At 41.4% G+C, this 24,355-nt stretch overlaps 1 protein-coding gene across 1 annotated transcript; it reads left to right on the forward strand.

Moving 5' to 3' along the window:
• The first annotated feature begins 684 nt into the window (after window positions 1-684).
• slco1d1 (solute carrier organic anion transporter family, member 1D1) lies at window positions 685-15,497 on the forward strand. The gene is made up of 15 exons (XM_021563406.2): window positions 685-923; window positions 1,200-1,298; window positions 2,985-3,126; window positions 3,558-3,690; window positions 3,941-4,065; window positions 4,994-5,140; window positions 5,595-5,693; window positions 7,579-7,866; window positions 8,457-8,621; window positions 9,145-9,340; window positions 13,018-13,183; window positions 13,500-13,696; window positions 14,307-14,371; window positions 14,515-14,632; window positions 14,714-15,497. Exons 2-15 carry the CDS (start codon window positions 1,248-1,250, stop codon window positions 14,937-14,939), a joined length of 2,118 nt encoding a protein of 705 aa, XP_021419081.1. The 5' UTR covers window positions 685-923; window positions 1,200-1,247; the 3' UTR covers window positions 14,940-15,497.
• The last annotated feature ends 8,858 nt before the right edge of the window (window positions 15,498-24,355 follow it).

Here is a 24,355-nt window from a genome sequence, read left to right on the forward strand (position 1 = left end):
TTAAAGAGGAAACCCCCACTGAAATGAATTGGCACAATGTCAACTAACCCTTTTGTCTTCGTATTAAACAATAACATATTCACCTTAAAACAACTAACATTGCTCTTCCATAAAATGCTGTGTTCTTGTTGCTGATGTTTTTCATGTTGGCGTGTTCACGGTTTTTCCATGCTTTTCCAGAGACCCGTCAGAACTCTGTAAGGCCCACTAGGTGTTCTAGCTCCCCTGGTTGAGAACCATTGTTCCACAGCCTCCTGTCCCATCCTCAGTTGAGGGAGAGCGACATTGTTTGGAAACTCTACAACAAAGGCCTGGAAGACTTTGAACAGGCACGGTTACACCCTGCCTTGGAAAAGCATTCATGAGTTTCACGAGGGAGGAAAAGGGACCTTAGTTATTGCAAGTCTGTAGAAGACTGATACTTTAGCTCTACCTGACCTGCTTGTAAAATACACCGTTTTTTAGTAGTAGGACTCAAGGATAGGATTTACGGTGTGTCATGGAGTCTCTCATATGATATTCTCTCCATGAGTTCAGCGGTTCTGTGTGTAAATGTGTGAGCATGTTTGTTTGTCTATTTGTTTTGCGTCTGTGACATAGTGTTCCGTGAACCTTGTGGACTCTGCTCCAGGATTCCTATGGTTGGGTCCCTACCTCTCTCATGGTCACTCACATTTTTCTAGGGGACGACCTGAATGTCGACATGATCAAAGAGTTCACATGAGTGGTGGCCGGCGGGTTACTGATTACTGTAGAATGGATGTTAGAGTTTCAGCCAATCAACATCCAGGATCCAAACTACCTGGGCTAATAATGCCTCTTTAAGATAAAGGTTTGCTTTTCAACCAAAGTCCTGTCAGTGAAATCCTCTGCTGCTCTAACACATCTCTCCATCTCCTCGTGGGACCTCTGCTACTGAACTGGTAAAAACTGGTATTTTTGTATTTTTTTTAAAAATCAATATACTGTATTTCACAACAGTCCTTGTGCTGGAAAGTGTGTGTTGTACATAGTATGTTGATTGATTTGATTGATAATTGGTAATAATGACTAGAACAACAGGAGGCGAAAATGATTACGTAATGCTTAACCTGCGTAGCTGCGCTGACATTTGTGTACCTACGAAAATGTGATTCTACCGGAAGGTTTTTGAGCATCACAGTAGTCAACCCCAGATCTTGCCGCCTGTCTGCCCGTAGGTCCGCTGGTTCACTCTACATGTACCTGTGTCAACCGCGGAGGTCATCATGAGTGTTGAAACTAAGGCGCCCCGGGTGCCTTGCTGCTCCAAACTGAAGGTCAGTGTTTTAATTCCTCAATACGTCTTCATCAGGGTATTCAGGGTAGTAAGGACGTGTGCCTCCTAGTAGATGATGAAGAGAAACAGTCAAGTTAGATGTACTTGGAAAGAAACATTTGGAACTTAATAGTGGTCCACACAGAGCTTGCAAGGAGAACTTAACTGGTGTCTCTTGAAAAATACATATCCTGGAAAGAGAGAAGTAAATGTTCAAGAAGATGAAGTAAGCCTGATTGAAGTATTGGCCAGACAGGAATAAACTAAGGAATAGTGCCATTCTCTCGTGGAAGCCTTGTGTTCCATATAGGAATGACGACGACTAAGTAAGTCAAGTATTGACAGGCCGCCTGTGTCAGGTAAAACATCTTCCCAGCGTGAAATAGTTCCCAGTTCAATAATTGCATGTGCGTCTCTTTATGTGGATGGCTGAGCTCATGCGGATGTTTCTCTCTCACCCTCCCTTGCCCTTGATTTAGTTATCTAACTAACAAATATGTGCACTGTCAATCAAAAAAGTAGTGGCAAAAAAATATCTTCTCACATCAACTTTGGTGCTCAAGTCTGGGTATTTATATGCTGACCTCATGCCTCAACACGCTTCTGATTGGTCAGTGTCAATACTCCTTGTCACCATTGATTGGCAGATGTGTGAAGCAAATGCGCTTGCCCACAGAATAGTTAGAAGGTGTGCGAGGGAAGCATCCTCACGAGCTCAGTCATCCACATAAAGAGATGCGCTTGCAACTATTGAACTGGCAACGTTGTCACGCTGTGGGAAATTTTACAGCATGACGTCACAATCAGAACAAGATCAGAACTATCGTGAACTATTTCACGCTGGGAAGATTTTTTTTACATGGCAGCCTGGGATTGCAGTGATTGTGTAGACGTATTCCACGGAGAGCCTCTGACCCAGACCTTTTACCGACAACTCTGTAGTTGTTTATTCTCTGTACAGCTCAGGTTCGGTCTTTTAGAAGAAGAAAAAACACCAACGGCAGATTGACTAACAGCTATATCTGAACTGAAGGGACTGAAGGTGTGGGAGGCCAAATAGGCAAAAAGGTGGTGAAGCAGGAGGGGTGGATACAAGAGTTACACGTTTTGCTCAGTCATCCAACAGCCAGACCTGTAAAATGACAAAGCAGTTTTTCAACCTACATATTTGGTTGAAAGGCAGTGTTTGTACACACATTCACTTATTATATGTATTTTTATTTAACATTATTTCATAGATCAATAATAGTTATTCAAGTTATTCCCTAGAACTGACTCTTATGGTGGTCGATAACCTGTTACTTGGTCTGTTATGAATCCCATAACTGAAGAGATATCAGCACATGGCTGGATGACAACACCTTTTCCAAATGGGTCAAATGAGTCTTGTTGTCTGTGTCTGGGTATTATTAGTTTCATTAGGATTCTCTTGAATTACAGTAGATGTCCTGTCTTATGAACAATCAACTGTAGGACAGTGCAAGTGGTGTCAAACAATCCATACTCATGTTTTCCTGACCCTTCAATGTTGTTTTGTGTGCTCTGAGTAGATTTCGGATGTCAGTTTACCCTTCCCAAACCCCAACATTAACTATAATCTGGAGAAACACAAATCTGGCCCCAGATCAACATCTAGACTCTAGGGACATTGCCTTCATCTAACTCTGCTTTGTGTTTATTTTCATAGCTGTTCCTGATTTCCCTGTCCTTTGTGTATTTCGCAAAAGCCTTCGGGGGAAGCTACATGAAGAGTTCTGTCACCCAGATAGAGAGACGTTTCGACATCCCCAGCTCACTTATAGGAGTCATCGATGGCAGCTTTGAGATTGGTAGGCCTAATGTCCTAAGTACTTAGTACTAAGGCCTTGTTTGCACAGGGCCCGAAATCAATAGATGATGTTTATTGTTCTACAAGAGGACATCAAACCCTGGCCCCATATACTTGTCCTGAACATCTATGTGAGCAGCACAGTTCAAGGCCTCCACCTAACCATACCATGTTTCTTTTTATGTGTGGTCTTGCTGCACAACAGAAATTCCTCTGGGACAAATAAGGTCGAAAGTTAAAGGCCTGTAATGGGCTAGGTGGAATTTTCACCATTTTGCCCACAATCATTTAAGAAATACATTCCGAGAAGTATTGGGGTTGATTTGATTCTGAACAGTAAATGCCTGTGCCCTGTGAGGTTTTGCCTTCTAACTTTAGCTCCATAAACATGACTCATTGGCCATATCATGGTTCTGTTCTCTCTCCTACCAGGTAACCTGCTGGTGATAGCCTTTGTGAGCTACTTTGGGGCGAAGCTCCACAGGCCCAGACTGATAGGGATTGGCTGTCTCATTATGGCTGCTGGGGCCTTCCTAACGGCTCTGCCACACTTCTTCCAGGGACAGTGGGTACACCTCTTATTGGGTTTATTGACTATTTATCTCTAGGCGGATTATATTTGTGAATAGTGTATACATGTAAATTGAACGTGAGGCTTGACAATAAAGAATTGAGAGAAACTCTTAACACTTCTAAAGAAGTGGTACAAAAAAACAACAAAGAAATGCTTGGGTATGAAGAAGGGACATGTGCCTTCTCAGAACCACTGTATCACTTTACAGAGGAAACATACATTTCATTTCTTTCCCATGCAGGTATGTATATGAAACAACCCTGTCACATATACCTGAGGAAAACTCGACAGAAAGTATTCTGCCTTGTCTGGCCAACACGAGTCATCTGGTCATAAATGATCTGTCTACAGCTGCGAGTAAAGCAGGTAACGAGTCATTCACCATCACTGCAGCATCAGTCTGGCTGCATCTGGGAACTGTAGTCTACATACAGTATTGCGGGCTCAATGGAATACATGGAATGGAATTAATGGAACAGTATCAAACATATGGAAAACACGACTCCGTTCCATTTACTCCATTCCAGCCATGACAATGAGCCCATTGTTCTATAGTTCCTCCTACCAACCTCCACTGTGCCAATCTCAGATAAATGGTGTGTCACAGGTTAAAAGTGCCAGAGGCGTCACTACAGACCCGGGTTTGATTCCAGGCTGTGTCACAACTGGCCGTGACCAGGAGTCCCATAGGGCGGCGCACATTTTGGCCCAGCGTCGTCCGAGTTAGGGGAGGGTTTGGCCAGGTTGGGCTTTGCATGGCTCATTACACTGTTGTGGCGGGCCGGACTTTGGTCGTCAGTCGAACAGTGTTTCCTCTGACACATTGGTGCAGCTGGCTGCCGGGTTGGGCGAGTGTTAATAAGATGCGTGGTTTGGCGGGTAATGTTTCGGGGAGAACACATGACTCAAACTTCGCCTCTACCGAGCCCGTTGGGGAGTTACAGCGATGTGACAAGATCGCAATTGGATATCACAAAATTGGAGAGAAAAGTACAAAAAATCGAAAAAATTGCCACAAGTTATTTTTTATGGAGCAGCACTGTGTATTCAAGACCATTTTACCTTTAAGGACAAGAAAGTTGATCCTAATTGTATGCCTTTTTTTTCCTGAATACTGGTCCTACGAAACCAAAATGGTGTACTTTTTTGTTTTGGTACTAGCCCTAACACACCTGATTTAAAGGATTGATGAGTGGATAAGTTGAATCAAGTGTCTTATAGCTAGGGCAAAAACAAAAACATGCACACCTTTGAGCCCCCAGGATTTAAGAAAGCGTGCTTTGTGCTCCCACAGCGTGTGAGAAGGAGGCAGGCTCATCCATGTGGATCTATGTATTCCTGGGTAACATGCTGCGAGGGATCGGAGAGACGCCTGTCATGCCTTTAGGAGTGTCCTATCTGGACGACTACGCCAGAAAGGAGAACACTGCCATCTACCTTGGTTAGTTAAACACTTTTCAGGTGTACCATATCAACATTGGGTAGTAAACATCTTTTTATACCGTACGACAGCTCTTCAACCCCTTCCATACCACACCGCTCCCGGTTGAAGTTTCCCCTAGACGTAGGTCTAGGATTAGCTTCCCCTCCTCAATCCTAAACTGAACCATTAGTGGGGAAATGAAAACTGACCCAAGATCAGCATCTTGGGGCAACTTCACCCAACACCTCCCACTTGTATTGTGTAAACCTTGGTTAGAAACAACCTCTTCAGGCATTCCATATCAAAATCTGCCATCCTGCAAATAGCAATAGCTGACTTAGATGTATCAGCTACAGCAAACCATATGGCAAACGAATATGGCCAAACTATCGAACTAACTTCAGTTGAATCTACTGTCTTTTCTGTTGCTCGAACTGTATCTGAACAAGTCTCTCTGTCTCTTCTGCCTCAGCGTGTTTACAGACTGTTGGCATCCTGGGGCCTGTATTTGGCTTCATGTTTGGCTCCTTCTGTGCCAAGATCTACGTGGACATTGGCTCTGTGGATTTAGGTAACCAACTCTTGAATTAACAAATCATACATTGTCTATTTTATGTAAGTTAGGATGTATTTCTATGTGCACATCAATATTGTATTTATGGCGGAATATGTGTTACTAATAATCATGTTGCATTTGCCTCATTTATTAGTTACTAAGTTGCTTCTACACCTGCATTGCTTGCTGTTTGGGGTTTTAGGCTGGGTGTCTGTACAGCACTTTGATATATCAGCTGATGTAAGAAGGGCTATATAAATACATTTGATTTTCATTTATTTGAATTTAATCCATCTATTTGGGTGGAATCTGAAGTTGATTAGCTTCTATGATGTTGCTAAATCATGTCAGAGGGTAGTTGTTTGTGTGGTTTGTTTGCAGAACGGTTTGGTCATCTCGGTTCATTGGTTGGAACTTTTTGGGTGCTGAAGGTCATTTCTTAACATAGAGACATTTAAATCTGTTTGCATTAAGATAATAATTATCCTATCTATCTAGAACAGTATATTTTTATCCACACAGCAAATTGGGCAGTGTTCCCTTTTGTTGATTTTTCAAATGAACATTTCTCATGTTAATTCAGGAGTTAAATTCACTCTGTACAGGTTAAATTAACACTCAGTGGTGTAAAATAACCCCGGTGTTGATGTTAATAACCAGTGTTGAACCAAAACCACACCCATCATTATCATATATCCTAGCATGCTCTATTATAGGGTGATGTTTTGAATTGTTTGTTTCAATTTCTGTATTTTTTTAAATGTACATTGATTGATTAATTAACTTTATGCAATTCAAATATAAATAACGTACATTTTTCTAACCTCATCCAATCTGTTACTTGGACTTATTTCACCCATTACTGAAATGGTTGTTGAAGTTTAGATGCTTTCGGTACTGTCATATCTTTGTTTTCCCAACCCTAGAAATCATGCTGAATGCATGTTGCGAGTGAATAACAATACCAAATGTTTGATATTCTCATTCTGACTGGATTCCAATAGGAATTACACATGACTTTGCAAGCCAGCATAATGTGACTTGCAGACCTGAAGTGGCCTGTAAAACCATGAGTTTCAGGCCACTGTATTAGGGTAAAACTAGGCCTTATGAAATACAGACTATACAAAATATTATTTCATACTGTTCTTTCCACGATATAGACTGACCAGGTGAATCCAGGTGAACGCTATGATCCCACATTGATGGCACTTGTTAAATCCACTTCAACTTTTTCACGCTCAACAGTTTCCCGTGTGTATCAATAATGGGTCACCACCCAAAGGACATCCAGCCAACTTGACACAATTGTGGGAAGCATTGGAGTCAACATGGGCCAGCAGTTCTCAATGTTAGGAAGGTGTTCTTAATGTTTGTGCACTCATTATTGTAGTGTCTTAAAGAATTTGATTGTAATGAAAACACATTCGCTTTGGATCTCACTTGGTGATGGTCACAAGACTGAAAATCAATGAACAACCATGTCTCTGTCACTAACATATACATTCATGGGTGGTAACTACTCGAAAGGCACACTGGAAAATATGCAAACAAGACCTTACACTAAGCAAAGTGTTAATTTAACACTGAAAAGTGTGAACCCGTATAGACACTGGAACAGTGTTAAATGTAAGAATCTGTGTTCATTAATCTGGAGAATTTGCTGTGTAGTAATGATGGTGTTTAGAGAGCTAAGATTACCAGGGATTTCTGTAGAGCTAATTGAGCCATGTAGCTGAGTCTTCACATTTTGAGCATTACTTGATAACATTGATATTATTTCAGATTATAATGGAATATGAATTCAGCAGCCCAGTTAGTTATTTTAAGGAAATTTCTGATCAACTGACCATGTTCACCCTCATAGTCACTCACATCTGTATCTCACTCCTACCCACAGAGAGCATCTCCATCAACCACAAGGACTCTCGCTGGGTGGGGGCCTGGTGGTTAGGCTTCCTGGTTTCTGGCTTCCTGATGCTCCTGGCTGGGATTCCATTTTGGTTCCTCCCCAATACTCTGGCTAAGCAGTGCAAGAGCCCCAGCAAAAAGAGACAGAAGGAGGACATACAGGCAAAGAGCTCCTCTGACACCCCAGAGGTGGAGCCGGAGCAGGGCAGTTTCCTACCGGAGGACAACACTGAGGAGGATGCACCACAGCCTGTCACCATGGCTGCCATGGCTAAAGGTATTGCGGGATTCCTAGTCCCTTCGCCTAGCTTCAGAGAGGGTGGGGTAGGTGTTGGAAAAAGTAATGGCTCCACCTTGCCCAAAGTTGTGTTTCTGATAACTAACCTTCATCTGTCCAATACTTTCAAATCTATGATCCCAGAGTTGTTAGGTGCTGGGGAAAGAGGCTAGTGACTAATGGAACTGGGGCGGGGGAATTCTTGCATCGTCTTCAATCATTGATGGACATTACAGCTTGGACAAACCTGATCTAGAGTCTGACCACTGACCCTTAACAGACCCCAAACCCCACTTAAGCACTAATCTCTGTGAGATATAATACCAAGCGTTGCTCAAGACCGACAACTTAGTGACAGTACAGACTCTGACTACAGCCAAATGATTACAAATACCACATTCCATTGACCACATTTCATTATATGGTGGATACTGTACCTTATATGGATACTGATACTGTACCTTATCTATGACATTATGCTAGAGTGATCAATGTATTGCTCAACATTGGATTTCCCTGCCTCCAACTATTTTGACATTACTGAGTACTACGATATGCCTTTCTGAATTGTTATTTCTTGTTATTTCCAGATTTTGCGCCGTCCCTGAAAAGGCTGTTCAGCAACAAAGTCTACCTGCTGATCATCCTGACGTCCGTGGTGGCATTCAATGGCTTCATAGGGATGATCACCTTCAAACCCAAGTTCATGGAGCAGGTCTACGGGCAGTCTCCCTCCAAGGCAATCTTCTTGATAGGTCGGCAACAGTACAAGAGGCACACACAGACACTTTCTCTCTCCTTCTCTCTCCTTCACTCAGAAGAGAGCCGAAGCCATGTTGCCATTGAAAGAACATGTGACTGAGATGAACATGACTAAAAGTGTGTGCATGTGTGGGCAGCAACTTTAAACTAAAAAAGCACTCTGTACTGTTATTAGATAGTCCAGTAGCTAACCTGATTACTCACCACCACTTGTCCACGAGTATCTAGCTCATATTGTACATGACTGTCATGCAACACTTTTCCCACACAGCTTATACTGTCAGCAGTAACAGTGCATTTAAAATACTCTGCTATGCATTAGTTATACACATGCCAGACATTAGAAATCATGCTGATACACATGTATCTATCTATGCTCAACTACTTTCCTGACAGTCTTTACAAATCTTTCAATTTAGCCTGTTTTATGTTTTAAAATGTGATTGCATGGCAAATGATTTGACCCCTTTTGGGAGAATAAAGTACTACAGACTTGACTTGTCTGTCTCTGTCCAGGTTCGATGAACCTGCCTGCGGTGGCAGTTGGGGTCATCGTGGGAGGCTTGGTGATGAAGCGGTTCAAGCTGAGCGTTCTGGGAGCCGCCCGACTCTCCATCGTCTCCTCCTTCCTCTCCTTCTGCCTCCTGCTCATCCAGTACTTCCTACAGTGTGACAACTCAGAGGTGGCTGGCCTCACCATGACCTATCAAGGGTAAGTACTGTAGTTCATGTAACATACAGTGCTATCAGACGGTATCCACACCCCTTGACTTTTTCCACATTTTGTTAGGTTACAGACTGAATTTAAAATGGATTACATTGAGATTGTGTGTCACTGGCCTACACACAATACCTCATAATGTCAAAGTGGAATTATGTTTTTCTACATTTTTACAAATTACATAGGAATGAAAAGATGTCTTTAAGTCAATAAGTATGCAATCCCTTTCTTATGGCAAGCCTAAATATGTTCAGGTGTACAGATTTGCTTAACAAGTCACATAAAAAGTTGCATAGACTTACTTTGCCTGCAATAATAGTGTACCCCACACATACAATTAATTATCTGTAAGGTCGCTCAGTCAAGCAGTGAATTTCAAAAACAGATTCAACCACAAAGACCAGGGAGGTTTTTCCAATGCCTCGCAAAGGGCACCTATTGGTAGATGTGTAAATAAAAAAATAAAATAAAAAACACCTTGAATATCTCTTTTGAGCATGGTGAAGTTATTCATTACTCTTTGGATGGGGTATCAATACACCCAGTCACTACAAATATACAGGCGTCCTTCCTAACTCAGTTGCCGGAGAGGAAGGAAACCGCTTAGGGATTTCACCATGAGGCCAATGGTGAGGTTAAAACAGTTACAGAATTGACTGGCTGTGGTAGGAGAAAACTTCGGATGGATCAACAGCATTGCAGTTACTCGACATTACTAACCTAATTCACAGAGTGAAAAGAAGGAAGCTTGCACAGAATAAAAAATATTGCAACACGGCACTAAAGTAATACTGCAGAAAATGTGGCAAAGCAATTCATTTTTTTGTTGTGAATAACAAACATTATGTTTGGGGACAAATCCAATAAAACACATTACGTAAGGACAAACCTAAAACATAAGACCAAATCTACACTGTAGTTGCTTACCAATAAGACAGGGAATGTTCCTGAGTGGCAAGACACGGGAACGGTTGTCTAGCAATGGTCAACAATCAATTTGAACGAGTTAAGAACTTTGAAAAGAATAAATGGGCAAATGTTGTACAATCCAGGTGTGGAAAGCTCTTAGAGACTTGGCCAGAAAGACTCACAGCTGTTATAGCTGCCAAAGAGGCTTCTACAAAGTATTCCCTCAGGGGTGTGAATACTTATGTAAATTCGATATTTCTGTATTTATTTTCAATACATTTTCAAAAATGCCTACCAACATGTTTTGACTTTGTCATAATGGTGTATTGTGTGTAAAAAGTATATATAAACTCAACAAAAAAAATAAACATCCCTTTTTCAGGACCCTGTCTTTCAAAGATAATTCGTAAAAATCCAAATAACTTCACGAATCTTCATTGTAAAGGGTTTAAACACTGTTTCCCATGCTTGTTCAATGAATCATAAACAATTAATGAACATGCAACTGTGGAACGGTCGTTAAGACACTAACAGCTTACAGACACTAAAAAGGCCTTTCTACTGACTCTGAAAAACACCAAAAGAAAGATTCCCAGGGTCCCTGCTCATCTGCGTGAACGTGCCTTAGGCATGCTGCAATAAGGCATCAGGACTGTAGATGTGGCCAGGGCAATAAATGTCAATGTCCTGTGGCAGACCAGGGGGTTTGGTCAAGACGTTTACCCAGTTCAGACACAGACAGAGAAGGATTAGCTCAGTTTCAAGGGTGTTTTATTTAAATTAGGGTTCAAAAAAGAAAAGGATAGGTCTCCCCCATGAGACCCTCTCCGGGATACCTTCTTCTGGGCTCCGGGTCTTGCTGTATCCTGTTTGGCACACAAACTCAAATTCCTTCATTTCCGCTCGGGCACCGTCTCCAACTACACGGAAGTCACCTTACTTCCCCCAGTCCCCTTGTGTACTGCCCTTCTGGCAGCTTTATGGGCCTTGCACAGCTGGTGAGCAATCCGTCCTTGATTACTCACAAGCTCCCAATCAACCCCAATTAGTCACGGCTGGGGAGCCCGTCGAGACCTGGCACGTCCAGCAGATGGAGCCATCGCCTCATGATGTACACCCCATCTGCTACCAGGCCTCGACGAGTCTCCCCCTGGTGGCTGACCAGCTGTACGCCACAGTCCGTACTGTGAGACGCCTAAGACAGCGGTACAGCGAGACAGGAGAGACAGCAGATTGCCCTGGCAGTGGCAGACCACGTGTAACAACACCTGAACAGGATCGGTACATCTGAACTTCACACCTGCGGGACAGGTACAGGATGGCAACAACAACTGCCCAAGTTACACCAGGAACACACAATCTCTCCATCAGTGCTCAGACTGTCCGCAATAGGCTGAGAGAGGCTGGACTGAGGGCTTGTAGGCCTGTAAGGCAGGTCCTCACCAGACATCACCGGCAACAACGTCGCCTATGGGCACAAACCCACCGTTGCTGGACAAGACAGGACTGGCAAAAAGTGCTCTTCACTGACGAATCAAGGTTTTGTCTCACCAGGAGTGATGGATTCGCAATTATCGTCGAAGGAATGAGCATTACACCAAGGCCTGTACTCTGGAGCCATTATTGATTTGGAGGTGGTGGGGCCATCATGGTCTCGGGCAGTGTGTCACAGCATCATTGGACTGAGCTTGTTGTCATTGCAGGCAATCTCAATGCTGTGCGTTACAGGGAAGACATCCTCCTCCCTCATGTGGTACCCTTCCTGCAGGCTCATCCTGACATGACCCTCCACGGTGACAATGCCACCAGCCATACTGCTCTTTCTGTGTGTGATTTCCTGCCAGACATTAATGTCAGTGTTCTGCCATTGCCAGCGAAGAGCCCGGATCTCAATCCCATTGAGCATGTCTAGGACCTGTTGTATCGGAGGGTAAAGGCTAGGGACATTCAACCCAGAAATGTCCGGGAACTTGCAGGTGCCTTGGTGGGAGAGTGGGGTAACATCTCACAGCAAGAACTGGCAAATCTGGTGCAGTCCATGAGGAAGAGATGCACTGCAGCACTTAATGCAGCTGGTGGCCACACCAGATACTGACTGTTATTTTGACCCCCCCCCCCCCCCTTGTTCAGGGACACATTATTCCATTTCTGTTAGTCACATGTCTGTGGAACTTGTTCAGTTTGTGTCTCAGTTGTTGAATCTTGTTATGCTCATACAAATATTTACACGTTAAGTTTTCTGAAAATTAACACAGTTGACAGTGAGAGCACTTTTTTTGTTTGTTGCTGAGTTCATATTATTCCATTTTGAATTCAGGCTATAACACAACAAAATCCGAAAAAAAGTCAAGGGAATACTTTCTGAAAGCACTGTAAAGGTTAGGGTTAGGGTTAGTTCCTCTCCTGCCTCCTGCTCATCCAATACTTCCTACAGTGTGACAACCCAAGAAGTGGGTTAATACTGTTGTTCATATTGCGTAAATAGAGTAAATGAATTTGTAGAAATGTAATATCTGGAGATTTAGCATTTATACAGTGATTCTAAGAGAAGGCATGAAGCACAGTGTGCTTGGATTGCTACAAAATCAGATTTTGCTTGACTATTACTATTGCTACTGATTTAGATAATATAAGATAACAAAATACAAACTTTGATCTTTGTGTTCATTATCGTTGCACTGGACTGCCGCGTAAAACAATAAACACAATACATTGTCACACTTTTGACTCATAGCTACATTGTTACCTTTATACCCCAGGGCTACAGAGGTGTCTTACCAGCAGGAGAGCTTGCTATCTCAGTGTAACATGGGCTGCTCCTGTTCCCTGAAACACTGGGACCCTGTGTGTGCCAGAAATGGCATCACCTATGCCTCCCCCTGTCTTGCTGGCTGCCAGACCTCCACGGGCGTAGGCAAGGAGATGGTAAGACATCTCATGACTAAATGTCTAAATGTGTTCTGAGTTACTCTCAACTTCTCCGGCCTTGTTTATTAACACATTAACACATCGCTCTGTTGTTACAGAGGTCTCTGTTTCCATAGGGACAACATATGAGTGTAGAACTCCAGCGAACACTTCGGAATGTCATATACTATACCACACAATCCGTTGCAATAGTACTGGGCCGGAGCCAAAACCTGCGCACCCTTGTGGGTCAAACCCATAGCCAACTTTGATGAATTTAAAGTCACTGTTTCTCCTTCTGTTTTTTCCATCTTCTCCTTCCTCTGTTCCACAGGAGTTCCATAACTGCACATGTATGCAGGAGCTGAAGGGGGGGCTGATGGCTCCACCAACCAACATGTCCGCCATCTTGGGACAGTGCCCCAGGAAGAGTGATTGTGACAGGATGTTTAAGTTCTACATGGCTGTCACTGTCCTGGGGGCCTTCGTCTCTGCCTGCGGGGGCACATCTGGATATATCGTCTTGCTCAGGTAAGACAAGACATTAGGATGGATGAAACTGCCCAGTGGTGGAAACAGTACCCAATTGTCATATTTGAGTAGAAGTAAAGATACCTTAATTGAAAATGGCTCAAGTTAAAGTGAAAGTCACCCAGTAAAACACTTCTTGAGTAAAAGTCTAAAAGTATTTGGTTTGAAATATACTTAAGTATTGAAAGGACAGGTAATTGCAAAATTATACTTAAGTATCAAATGTAAAAGTATAAATAATTTCAAATTCCTTATATTAAGCAAACATTCCAACACTCAGACATGATTCTGAGTGTCTGCCAGATCAGAGGCAGTAGGGATGACCTACGGATGTGCTCTGTTAAGTGTGTGAATTGGACCATTTTCAGTCTTAAGCATTCAACATGTCAGGGAAAGGTATGGAGTGAAAAGTACATTATTTTCATTAGGAATGTAGTGAAGTAAAAGTTGTCAAAAATGTAAATAGTAAAGTACAGATACCCCCAAAAACTAGTAGAACTTTTAAACTTTACACAACTGAAACTGCCCACCTGTGATTGGAATCTCTTTTGTATTGTTTTTGTTTGCAAACTTTGTTTACCCTCAATGTGTTGCTTTTGTTTTGTTTCAGATCTATACACCCAGATTTAAAATCACTGGCTCTTGGGATGCATACATTGATAGGCAGAACTCTGGGTAAGTAAGATACGTTGGTTGAGGGTATGAACAATCGTAGAACCTTGTGTAACATTCTCAAAATGTTCTATTTTCATTCAATTTCTTTGGTTGAGGAACTTGAGAAAGTGAAACACTTCAGTAACTTGTGTGTGTGTTTGCAGGTGGAATCCCTCCCCCTATCTACTTTGGAGCTTTGATTGACAGGACGTGTCTGAAGTGGGGATTGAAGCGATGTGGGGGTCAAGGAGCATGCAGATTCTACGACTCACATGCATTCAGGTACAGTCAACTGAACTCAACTGATAAATGGACGGATGGATGGACTTTATTCTAACCTCTGTCCCTTCTCTACCCCCGTAGAATAACGTTCCTGGGTCTGGTCTATTGTCTGTACGGCCTGGCCAACCTGCTGTGGGGGGTGCTGTACCTGCAACTGTCCAAGCGGCAGAAGAAGTTGGAACTGCGAAGCCAGGCCAAGGCTACAGCCCTGGAGGCCAATGGGAACAACAATCCCAATGGACATGCCATGGTCAGCATCTTTAAGAACAAAGATGACCTGGACAGGGACAATGAGAGCACCATCTGAGATACCAGAGAGATTTCCAAAACAAATGGTTTTTGATCCTGTATTGTGCCATGCCCATGATCCACCTGAAGTGTTTTTTGTGGTATTTGGTGACTTGTCGAATGAACAAGTACATTTTTTTTTGCCACAACTCGGTACAGTCTTAAGCCAAGCCCCAGTACATTGGTAGGAATTGGTCGCTATTTGTGAAACTGATTTTGCTGCTAGATCTGTTCGACCAAAGCCCTGATATATTTACCATCCTCTCAATGTTATTAATGCAGTATTCAATATATAAGATCCCAATGAAGTATTCCTCCCATGTGAGTTATTATGAATAGTTTTCCAACCACAGGCCGCACCTATTACCTACCTGTCTCTATCTCCCCCTTTCCCACCTGAAGGACCGTTGTACATACTATAAACTAAAAACCTCTTACAAGTTCTTTCGAAACTTAATTTCTGTCCTATTTCGATTTCTCTCTTGTTATACACAGTGCCTTGCAAAAGTATTCAGACCCATTGTATTTCTTCACATTTTATTGTGTTACAAAGTGGATTAAAATGTATGTAAAAACATTTGTGGGGTCAACAATCTACACAAAACATGCGAAGCAACGTAACACCATGAAACTATACGTGACATCAACTGTGTGAGCACATGTGAAAACATGATCTCATGTTAAATAAATGTGACAACAAGGGGATGCAAAATGTCAGCATAACGCCACGACACTACACTGTTGGATTCGAAATGTTGAACATTGAGATATTTGAGACAGGATAGATCAGACGCTTAGTGTATTAATAAGGAGTGAGATCTGTAGAAAGACAGAGTGGCTGTGGAATGTGCTGGGTGGACGGGAGGAGATCAAAGGACTTCTATAGGGGAGGCAGATGGACATCTGTGGACTAGGCGAAGGAGGGGTTGAGGTCAGGAGGTGAGGTCAGATCCCACGAAGGGAGTAATAAGAGTTTAGTATCCGGTTACCCTCTTCCTGTGGAACCATAAGATGTAAGGATTGGAGAGAAGGAGGAGTGTCTTAAGTGGGATATATATACCTGTGGTGGTGAGAAATGTTTGGCTGTCTGAATTACAGCTGTAAAGACCCTTTTTTTTAAATATATATTATTTCACCTTTATTTAACCAGGTATGCTAGTTGAGAACAAGATCTCATTTACAAATGCGACCTGGCCAAGATAAAGCAAAGCAGTGTGAAACAAACAACAACACAGAGTTACAAATGGAATAAATAAACGTACAGTCAATAACACAATAGAAAAACAAGTATATATACAGTGTGTGCAAATGGCATGAGGAGGTAAGGCAATAAATAGGCCATAGTAGCGAAGTAATTGGGCAGAATTAAACTTGGTTAACCTCTCTGCGCACTGAACCCGATAGCGGGATAAAATTCGACAACATACGGTGTTCGCTACATAAGTTGTCATATTAAACATTAATGAAAATACAAGTGACTCACATGTTTCGAAAGCCTAGAATCTTGCTAATCCAACTGCGTTGTCAGATTTAAAAAAGGATTTACTGCGAAAGAATACGATGCGATTATCTGAGCATAGAGCCCCATAAAAACAACTATTTCAACCAGCACAGGCGTAACATAATCACAAACTGCATTAAAATAAATAGTTTACCTTTGACGATCTCCCTCTGTTTGCAATCCCAATGCTCATTGTTACACAATGAATGTTTTTTTGTTTGATAAAATCCATTTTTATAGCCTAACACGAAACATTTTGTGAACCGCTTGTGTTGTGAATTCAGTCTCATTCCATTTTCGACGACACATTCCAGGTAAATAACCCACACAGAACGTGACTTTTCCAGTCATGTTTGGATTCATTGCAATCAACTGGTTTGTTTGTAACACAACCAAACCTGATGGGTGATTTCGCGGGAGGTATTGACTGAAAGAAACCGATTTGAAGACAAGTAATGACATCATTGTGCACCAATGATTTGCCCGCTGTTTCGTTGATTGACTGTATTTTACACACAATGATCACTGATCGTCTTAAAATCTAGCTGGGTAGATAGCCAATGAGCTGATGTAAATGGCAATATGTAATGTTTATGTGTTGGAAGACCAACCCATGTAGTAAACTCCTGCGTAAAGAGGTTCATTCGCCATTGACGATTCATACCGGAAGGAGCAACGCATGTTGTGCACAGCATTGTTTTGGTAAAGCGCATATTCAGCTGTTTATATATCAATCAGTATGGCGACTAAGTCAGGAAAAGCTCAATCTAAGTCTAGATATACAGATGTACACACACTTTTAGAAGAAATTGATCGAGCACGATTCATTTAGCGATTCCCAAATGGAGGAATATTTTTTTTAACAGAGAGGACATTGTTTTAGACTGGTAAGTTCTTCTCATGCTAATGCCGTTGTTTGAAATTAATAATATAAAATATTATTTGTGAAATGAAATAGCCTATTTGAGGCTGTTGAGGGGAGGGCAGGCCTACAACAATGGCCAAAGTGAAATGGAGACAGTAGATACAGCTGGTCTGTTGTAATATAATAAAGACAGTAGATCTAGCTGGTTTGTCATAATATAATAGACACAGTAGATCTAGCTGAAATGTCATAATATAAATGAGACAGTAGATCTAGCAGGTCTATAATAATATATTCAACCTTATGTTCCCTGTACTCTATATATATATCTGTTTATTATACCTGTTGATGCAGGGCTCATATGTGAAACTATTCTAACTGAACATTTTCTTTCACAGTGACACTGACTCCGAATGGCAGCCCCCAGTGCCAACGTGTCCATCCCCCACTGAAGCTGGTTCATCCAGCTCCTGCCACAAGTGGTGTTCATCTGACCAAATGTATTTCTGCAGGCATGGATGTGCTATGGCACCTGGCATCAGCAGCATAATATTGTGTAGAGGACTGAGGGTCTTCCAAATATTTAAAGTGTTATTTTGTAAATATGTATATATTTTTTTCATGTTTTTTCATGTGTTAGAATACCATTTTGGTATTTTGTATATAGTTATTCCATTCAAAATGTATAACTTCACCAATTTGGCCAGTTGGGTACATTTGGGCTACTTGTGTGGGACACCTGGGTGACTTCATGATAAATGTCATTTTGGAAGTTATCATTCTGAAACTTTGCACAAGTACTGTTGCCCTCTTATGTTTTTCACTGAAATTGTCCCAATCATCCTATCTGAATGTTTGTTTTATCTTGTTCATTTTAAAGATCATGATACAACAATAAAAAGAAAAAACATGTGGGTTTTTTTCATTGTATTATCTAAACCAGATCTATTGTGTTATATTCTCCTACATTCAATTCACATGTACACAAACTTCAGTGTTTTCTTTCAAATGGTACCAAGAATATGCATATCCTTGGTTCTGTGCCTGAGCTCCAGGCAGTTAGATTTGGGTATGTCTTCAGGCGGAAATTGAAAAAAGTAGGGGGGGTAGCTCTAAGAGGTTTTAAGCTTCTCTAGTGTCTGTGAGTTGTTTACTCTGAAAAATAAGAACCTAACATCACAAGACAACATGTTAAAACACAATCTCATGAAATAAATGGGACAACATAGGAGAGGAAAACTTCAACATGTGATATCATGACACTAAACGTGACAACATTGGAGCACATAAAAACCCAGGTGTCAAATGTCATTTCGAAAATAATTGACATTAATTCAATTTAAACAGTCATGGTCCCCTGCAGGCTTTGTCTCGTTGCATCGATAATCTGCTAAATCTAGAACTAGTTACAGTAAAATGCAGGTGTTAGTGTTAAAGGACAGTATGCTGCTGTACGCTGATTACTTGGGATTCAACTTCTGGGTTACTAGCCACCTGAAGTTGCTGCTGTGCCACCAGGTCTGTGGAGATACTGTAGATTGGCACAAATACATTTCTGCGCTTTGCCTATAGTTGCAGTAAAAAGTATTCTGACTTAAATGATTGTAAAACCTTGTACTGTGGCCTGTCGTAGCTGAATCAGAATTAGTTAGGTAACATGGATAAATAAGATGTTTTATTTATTTTCATAATATGCTTATGTGGGGAAAGTCACTTGGGGCCCAGAGAGGGGAGAGGTCAGGCTTGTCTTTTACATGTCTGGTAATAGGCAGAATATCAGAGAGGGGAGAGGTCAGGCTTGTCTTTTACATGTCTGGTAATAGGCAGAATATCAGAAAGGGAGAAGTCAGGTTCGACCATTGTCTTCATAATGAATATATCTGTGAAACCACGTAAAGGGCTCCACTATGTATGTACTCCAGTCACTCCCTCCTTTTCCCATTGGGGGGAGGAGTATGGCAGTGTCTGGAATCATTGTATGTCCCCTCTGATGTTGCACTTATCTTGACCTAGTATATGACCTAGAGGCTCACTCCTCTCCAGGAGTTTGTCAAGGAGGGGGTTATTTGAGATGGGAGTATCTAGAATTGACAATTGATATATGCCATTGGATGAGGTAATGTTATGGTAATAGGAAGTACCAAGAACGAGAAGTAGAACCTCGTCTTAGAGAGCAAATTGAACGATAATTCATTTTATGAATGTTAAATATTTATAATATTGTAGTTTGAATTTGGCGCTCTGCAAATTCCCCGGATGTTGTCGAAGTGTCCCGCTACCGGCACGCCTTTCCCAAAGTGCTTTCAAGACTAACGTAGGGGCATGTGATACAACGAACCACATATTTTATTTATAGCTTGTCACTGTGTAATTGTGATACCTGACTATTAGGTCTGTGAGTGTGATGGATCAGCTACGGTAAGTTGTGATTTTAACAATAACCCACATGCAACTAGTTGACAGTAAGTTACTGAAATGCAAATGTAAACTGCTTGTGAACCAGCTGCCACTAAGCTATGTATGTATGTATGTATGGAAGACTGGAGACTGTTTAGTGCCAAAAATAAAGGGTTGAATACATATATTTATATTATATCTGAGACACTTCAAAATAAACTTCCTTTCGTTTTTTATGCGGGACTATCTCTTGTTCCTTGTAGTGAGTCAGTTATTCAATGTGTTTGTATGAACTAACAGCAGTAAATCCAAAACCAATTTTTTTCATCAAATATTTTTTTTAATATATTTTTTGATACGTCAAGGGGTCTTAAAATTCAAAATCAAATAGCTAAATGATCCTTTGTATGACCTTCTTAAAACAATTCCATATAGCTTAGTAAAAACCCCTCTCTCGGCTTAGACAGGGTTTAGACTGTTATGGGTGAAGAATATTAGAACACTCGGTTGAAGTGGGAAGTTCACATACACCTTAGCCAAATACATTTAAACTCAGTTTTTCACAATTCCTGACATCTAATCCTAGCAAAAATTCCCTGTTTTAGGTCAGTTCGGATCGCCACTTTATTTTAAGAATGTGAAATGTCAGAATAATAGTAGAGAGGATGATTTATTTCAGCTTTTATTTCTTTCATCACATTCCCAGTGGGCCAGAAGTTTACATACACTTAATTAGTATTTGGTAGCATTGCCTTTAAATAGTTTACCTTGGGTCAAATGTTTTGGGTAGCCTTCCACAAGCTTCCCATAATAAATTGGGCAAATTTTGGCCCATTCCTCCTGACAGAGTTGGTGTAACTGAGTCAGGTTTGTAGGCCTCCTTGCTCGCACACGCTTTTTCAGTTCTGCCCACACATTTTCTATGGGATTGAGATCAGGGCTTTGTGATGGCCACTCCAAGTAGGCTGAACTGTCTACAGAAAGTATAACAGCTGCTTTGCACTGATATTCAACTGCTAAACAGTACTGTGAAAGGAAAGGAATGAAGGGTATATTAGACCTGCACATGCACTGTAGTACAAACCATGTCAGAGCCAACTAAGTGTTAAAACTGTATGTTCAATCTCTATCTTAATCTGCAGTACCTTCCTAACATCACCCACTGTCACTTCTATTACCTACAGTTTGGAACTCAGACACACAAATTGGTCTCTGCCAAGCCATTTGACAAAAGCATGAAACAATATAAAGGTCTCTACACACAGGGCACTTACACTTGATTGGGGCCCAGGAATGTGGCTGGTTCTTAACTGTTAATCCCTCGAATGCCTGTGAGAGCAAAGCTGCTTGCTGGGCAACCTGTCTGCCGACACCTCATGCATGCTGGGTAAGTATGCTCATAACACATTCCCCTGACTCAGTCGGTGGTCGGCCCAGCGGCTTGGTGTCCGGTGCTGGTCCGTTAGGTCCACCCAGTTGGACACAACCAGCTGGTTTTGTAACCAGAAATGTTGTTAAATGTTGCCACCCCATTTGCTTTGTTATACTCATCTTTGATAGATTAAATGCACCCTGCAAGCAGCTTTGCCCTCACAGGAGTTTTAGAGATTAACAGTTAAGAACCTGCCATCTTTTGACCAATCCTTTAGCTTTTCTCAAACTAAGTTAAGACATGTATCACAGGCCTTGATGGCAGGCCTACACATACATGTATCACAGGTATACATTGCATCACAGGTATACATTGCCAGCAGCATACTACCCTGCATAGATTTATTTTGAAGCTAAGCAGAGTTGGTCCTGGATGGGAGACCAGATGCAGCTGGAAGTGGTGTTGGAGGGCCAGTAGGAGGCACTCTTTCCTGTGGTCTAAAAAAAAATCCCAATACCCCAGGGCAGTGATTGGGACACTGCCCTGTGTAGGGTGCCATCTTTTGGATGGGAAGTTATTAAACGGGTGTTCTGACTCTCTGAGGTCATTAAAGATCCCATGGCACTTATCGTAAGAGCTGGGGTGTTAACCCCAGTGTCTTGGCTAAATTCCCAATCTGGCCCTCAGACTATCATGGTCACCTAATAATCCCCAGTTTACAATTGGTTCATTCATCCCCCTCCTCTCCCCTGTAACTATTCCCCAGGTCGTTGCTGTAAATGAGAACGTGCTCTCAGTCAACTTAACTGGTAAAATAACAGATACATTTAAAAAAAAATTGGTGTCATATAGAAATACATTTTTAAAGTATTTTTTAGCATACTTTAGCATATTAGCGTGGTCATCTGTGAACGCATCAACGCTATTTTCTCAAAGTCTTTAGGGACTATTATTAGTCCAAAAAACTAATTTGGAGGGAATTTGACTTCTAGTCCATGAGTAGAAGATTAGTATATTGCGATTGGTTTCCTTATTTTTAAATATAAAAGTTTTAGAACACCTTCTCATTCAAAGGTTTTTCTTTAATTTTTTTTTACTATTTTCTACATTGTAGAATAATAGGGAAGACATCAAAACTATGAAATAACACATATGGAATCATGTAGTAACCAAAAAAGTGTTAAACAAATCAAAATGTATCTTATATTTGAGATTCTTCAAATAGCCACCCTTTGCCTTGATGACATATTTGCACACTCTTGGCATTCTCTCAACCAGCTTCACCTGGAATGCTTTTCCAACAGGCTTGAAGGAGTTCCCACATATGCTGAGCACTTGTTGGCTGCTTTTCCTTCGCTCTGCGGGTCCAACTCATCCCAAATCATTTCAATTTGGTTGAGGTAGGGGGATTGTAGAGGCCAGGTCATCTGATGCATCACTCCATCACTCTCCTTCTTGGTCAAAAAGCCCTTAAACACCCTGGAGGTGTGTTGGGTCATTGTCCAGTTGAAAAACAAATGATAGTCTCACTAAGCCCAAACAAGATGGGATGGCGTATCGCTGCAGCATGCTGTGGTAGCCATGTTTGTTAAGTGTGCCTTGAATTCTAAATAAATCAAAGACCGTGTCACCAGCAAAGCATCCCCACACCATAACACCTCCTCCTCCATGCTTTACGGTAGGAAATACACATGCGGAGATCATCCGTTCACCCACACCACATCTCACAAAGAACCAAAAATCACCAATTTGGATTCCAGACCAAAGGACAAAGTTCCACCAGTCTAATGTCCATTGCTCTTGTTTCTTGGCCCAAGCAAGTATTTTCTTCTTATTGGTGTCCTTTATTAGTGGTTTCTTCGCAGCAATTCAACCATGAAGGCCTGATTCATACAGTCTCCTCTGAACAGTTGATGTTGAGATTTGTCTGTTACTTGAACTCTGTGAAACTTTCAAAGTTCTTTAAATATTCTGTATTGACTGAACTTCATGTCTTAAAGTAATGATGGACTGTCATTTCTCTTTGCTTATTTGAGCTGTTCTTGCTATAATATGGAGTTGGGCTATCTTCTGTATACCCCCCCTACCTTGTCACAACACAACTGATTGTCTCAAACGCATTAAGATGGAAAAAAATTCACAAATTAACTTTTAAGAAGGCACATCTGTAAATTGAAATGCATTCCAGATGACTACCTTATGAAGCTGGTTGAGAGAATGCCAAGAGTGTGCAAAACTGTCATCAAGTCAAAGGGTGGCTACTTTGAAAAATCTCAAATATAAAATATATTTAGATTTGTTTAATCTATAAATGTAGTGTGATGTCTCCATTATTATTCCACAATGTAGAAAATAATTAAAAAAAGAAATCTTTGAATGAGTAGGTGTGTTCAAACTTTTGACTGGTACTGTGTATATATATATATATATATTGCCTGAGCTTTCTTATTTCTCCTAGATATAGGTTAAACACTTCAAAACCGTGTTTCTTCTTATTTATTTTACGACTGTCTTTTTTTGCCATTTATGAATATGTTATACAATGCGCTTCTAAGGCCTATATTAGTAAAGGCCAAATTCTATTTTTTCTCAAATATTTTGAATACCTAAAGAGGTCCTAAAATCCCAATTCAAATAGCTAAATGATCCATAGAATGACCATCTCATAACAATTCCATGTGCCTGAGTGCTGTCCTAAGGCTCTATGGGCTTGGTTTCGGATATTGATCTGAACCTCGAACAGCTGGCCGAGGGGGACCCTTCTGTTGTTTCATCTCTTGACGTTGTAGGGTTGTGTGATGAAATGTTTGGGGTTGAGGGTGCTTTTTTTCAATTCGAAAAAGGAGGGCTATTGGCCCAATTCTGCTCTACATGTGTAAGGGTGCGTGCTGGTGGCAGGGAAGTCAGGTGCAGGAGATCGAACTTGGTATAAACGGAGCAGTTTAATAAGTGCTCAAAAACTCAGAAAACCAAAATATACACACAAAAAAACAAGTGGGTACAAAACCCGCCGCACACCAGAACAGAACTTACACAACGCTTACAAACAAAACCCGCCGCACACCAGAACAGAACTTACACAATGCTTACAAACAAAACCCGCCACACACCAGAACAGAACTTACACAATGCTTACAAACAAAACCCGCCGCACACCAGAACAGAACTTACACAATGCTTACAAACAAAACCCATCGCACACCAGAACAGAACTTACACAATGCTTACAAACAAACACTCACCTACAAGGACAATGAGGGGGAACAGAGGGTTAAATACACAACATGTAATGAATGGGAT

The sequence above is a fragment of the Oncorhynchus mykiss genome, chromosome 15, assembly GCF_013265735.2.
Source record: "Oncorhynchus mykiss isolate Arlee chromosome 15, USDA_OmykA_1.1, whole genome shotgun sequence".
Classification (NCBI taxonomy): Eukaryota; Metazoa; Chordata; class Actinopteri; order Salmoniformes; family Salmonidae; genus Oncorhynchus; species Oncorhynchus mykiss.